The sequence below is a fragment of the Chaetura pelagica genome, unplaced genomic scaffold (genome assembly GCF_000747805.2).
Source record: "Chaetura pelagica isolate M959 unplaced genomic scaffold, ChaPel_1.0 scaffold713, whole genome shotgun sequence".
Classification (NCBI taxonomy): domain Eukaryota; kingdom Metazoa; phylum Chordata; class Aves; order Apodiformes; family Apodidae; genus Chaetura; species Chaetura pelagica.
In genome coordinates, this window is record NW_009952819.1 from 31,875 (window position 1) to 33,316 (window position 1,442).

Sequence of the window (1,442 nt, forward strand, 5' to 3'; positions counted from 1 at the left end):
AGCCACGGGGGGGGGCAGGGACCAGAGTGGGAGGGAACAAGGTGTCCCCACCCTGGTGCCCGCCTGGCCCTGGTGGCTCTGGTGCCTGTGCCATCTCAGTGCCCACTTGGCTTGTGTTTTCCCACTGCCTGTGTGACTCTGGGGACCGTGTCACTTTGGTACCCTTGTGGCCGTGGTGCCTGTGCCACCTTGGGGCTCATGTGGCCCTGGTCCTTGCGTGTCCGCAGTGCCCACGTGGCTCTGGTGCCCATGTCGCTGTGGTACATGGTGCTTGCATATTGCCCGGGGGCTCTGGTGCCCATGTCACCTTGGTGGATGCCTCCAGTTCCCACCCCTGGTGCCCGTGGTGCCAGCCCGTGGGTAAAGGCTTCTTGCCCGTCCTGGCAGTGTGCACCTACTGCAGCACCGGGGACCTGCACGCGCTCTGGCGAGCTGCCGGCCGCTTCGCCGAGGCCACCGTGCGCCTGTTCGCCGCCGAGCTGGTGCTGGTGCTGGGCGAGTGGCCCACCCTGCTGGGGACAGCAACCACTGTCCCCACCGGGGACCTGCAGGCAAAGCCAGCCACGCCCAGGGGTGGGCAGCTGTCTGCTGGGTGCCAGGAGGGGAGAGCTCTGACAGCTCCATCTTCTCCCCAGTGTATCTCCATGACCTGGGCATCGTGCACCGGGATGTGAAGGTGGGCAGGGCAGGGGATGGGGTGTGTGTGTGGGGTGTCTCCGAACCCCCTGGCACAGAGGGGCCACCCCAACTTTTTGTTTCAGATGGAGAACATCCTCCTGGATGAGCGAGGTAAGAGTCTGGTGGCACCAGAGCTGGGGCACCCATGGGGATGCCCTGTCCACAGGGAGCCCCGTCTGTGTGTCCCCACGCCGTGTCTTGCCCCACAGGACACCTCAAACTCACTGACTTTGGCCTCTCCCGGCACCTGGGGTGGGGTGAGCGAGCCCACACCATCTGCGGCACCCTGCAGTACATGGGTAAGGGGGCAAGGGTGGGGGGGAGGCAAAAGGGGGGCACGGCCCCCCAAGGCACTCACCTGCTCATCCCCGCAGCCCCAGAGGTGCTGAGTGGGGGGCCCTACAGCCATGCAGCCGACTGGTGGTCTCTGGGAGTTCTGCTCTTTGCCCTGGCCAGTGGGGAGGTGAGGACTGTGGTGGGGGGATATAGACGCACCTCATGGACCCCCTAAACCTGCTCCCTGCCCCCCCCCAGTTCCCCGTGGCACCAGCAGAGGACCATGTGGCCATGCTGGAGCGGGTCAAGCAGAGCAGCTACGAGAGCCCACCTGCCCTCAGCCCCGAGCTGGCCCGGCTACTTGCTGAGGTAACCTTCCCGCCCAGATTTTGGGGTCCCCAATAGTCCCTTCGACTGAATGCCAGGGTGTTTGCTGCTCACTGCCCTCCCTCTTGTCCCCAGCTGCTGTGCCACAGCCCCCTGCACCC

The 1,442-nt window shown here is 65.6% G+C and overlaps 1 protein-coding gene across 1 annotated transcript in view; it reads left to right on the forward strand.

Moving 5' to 3' along the window:
- The window catches only part of LOC104386499 (uncharacterized serine/threonine-protein kinase SgK494), a gene marked incomplete at its 5' end in the record, with an annotated part of 2,858 nt that extends 1,499 nt beyond the window's left edge, over positions 1 to 1,359 (forward strand). The window contains 6 exons of the mRNA XM_009995113.1: positions 228 to 495; positions 636 to 676; positions 762 to 789; positions 888 to 977; positions 1,053 to 1,141; positions 1,213 to 1,359. Of these exons, the coding sequence (XP_009993415.1) occupies positions 228 to 495; positions 636 to 676; positions 762 to 789; positions 888 to 977; positions 1,053 to 1,141; positions 1,213 to 1,359 (663 nt within the window). The remainder of the gene's footprint in view (positions 1 to 227; positions 496 to 635; positions 677 to 761; positions 790 to 887; positions 978 to 1,052; positions 1,142 to 1,212) is intronic.
- Between the last annotated feature and the right edge of the window lie 83 nt (positions 1,360 to 1,442).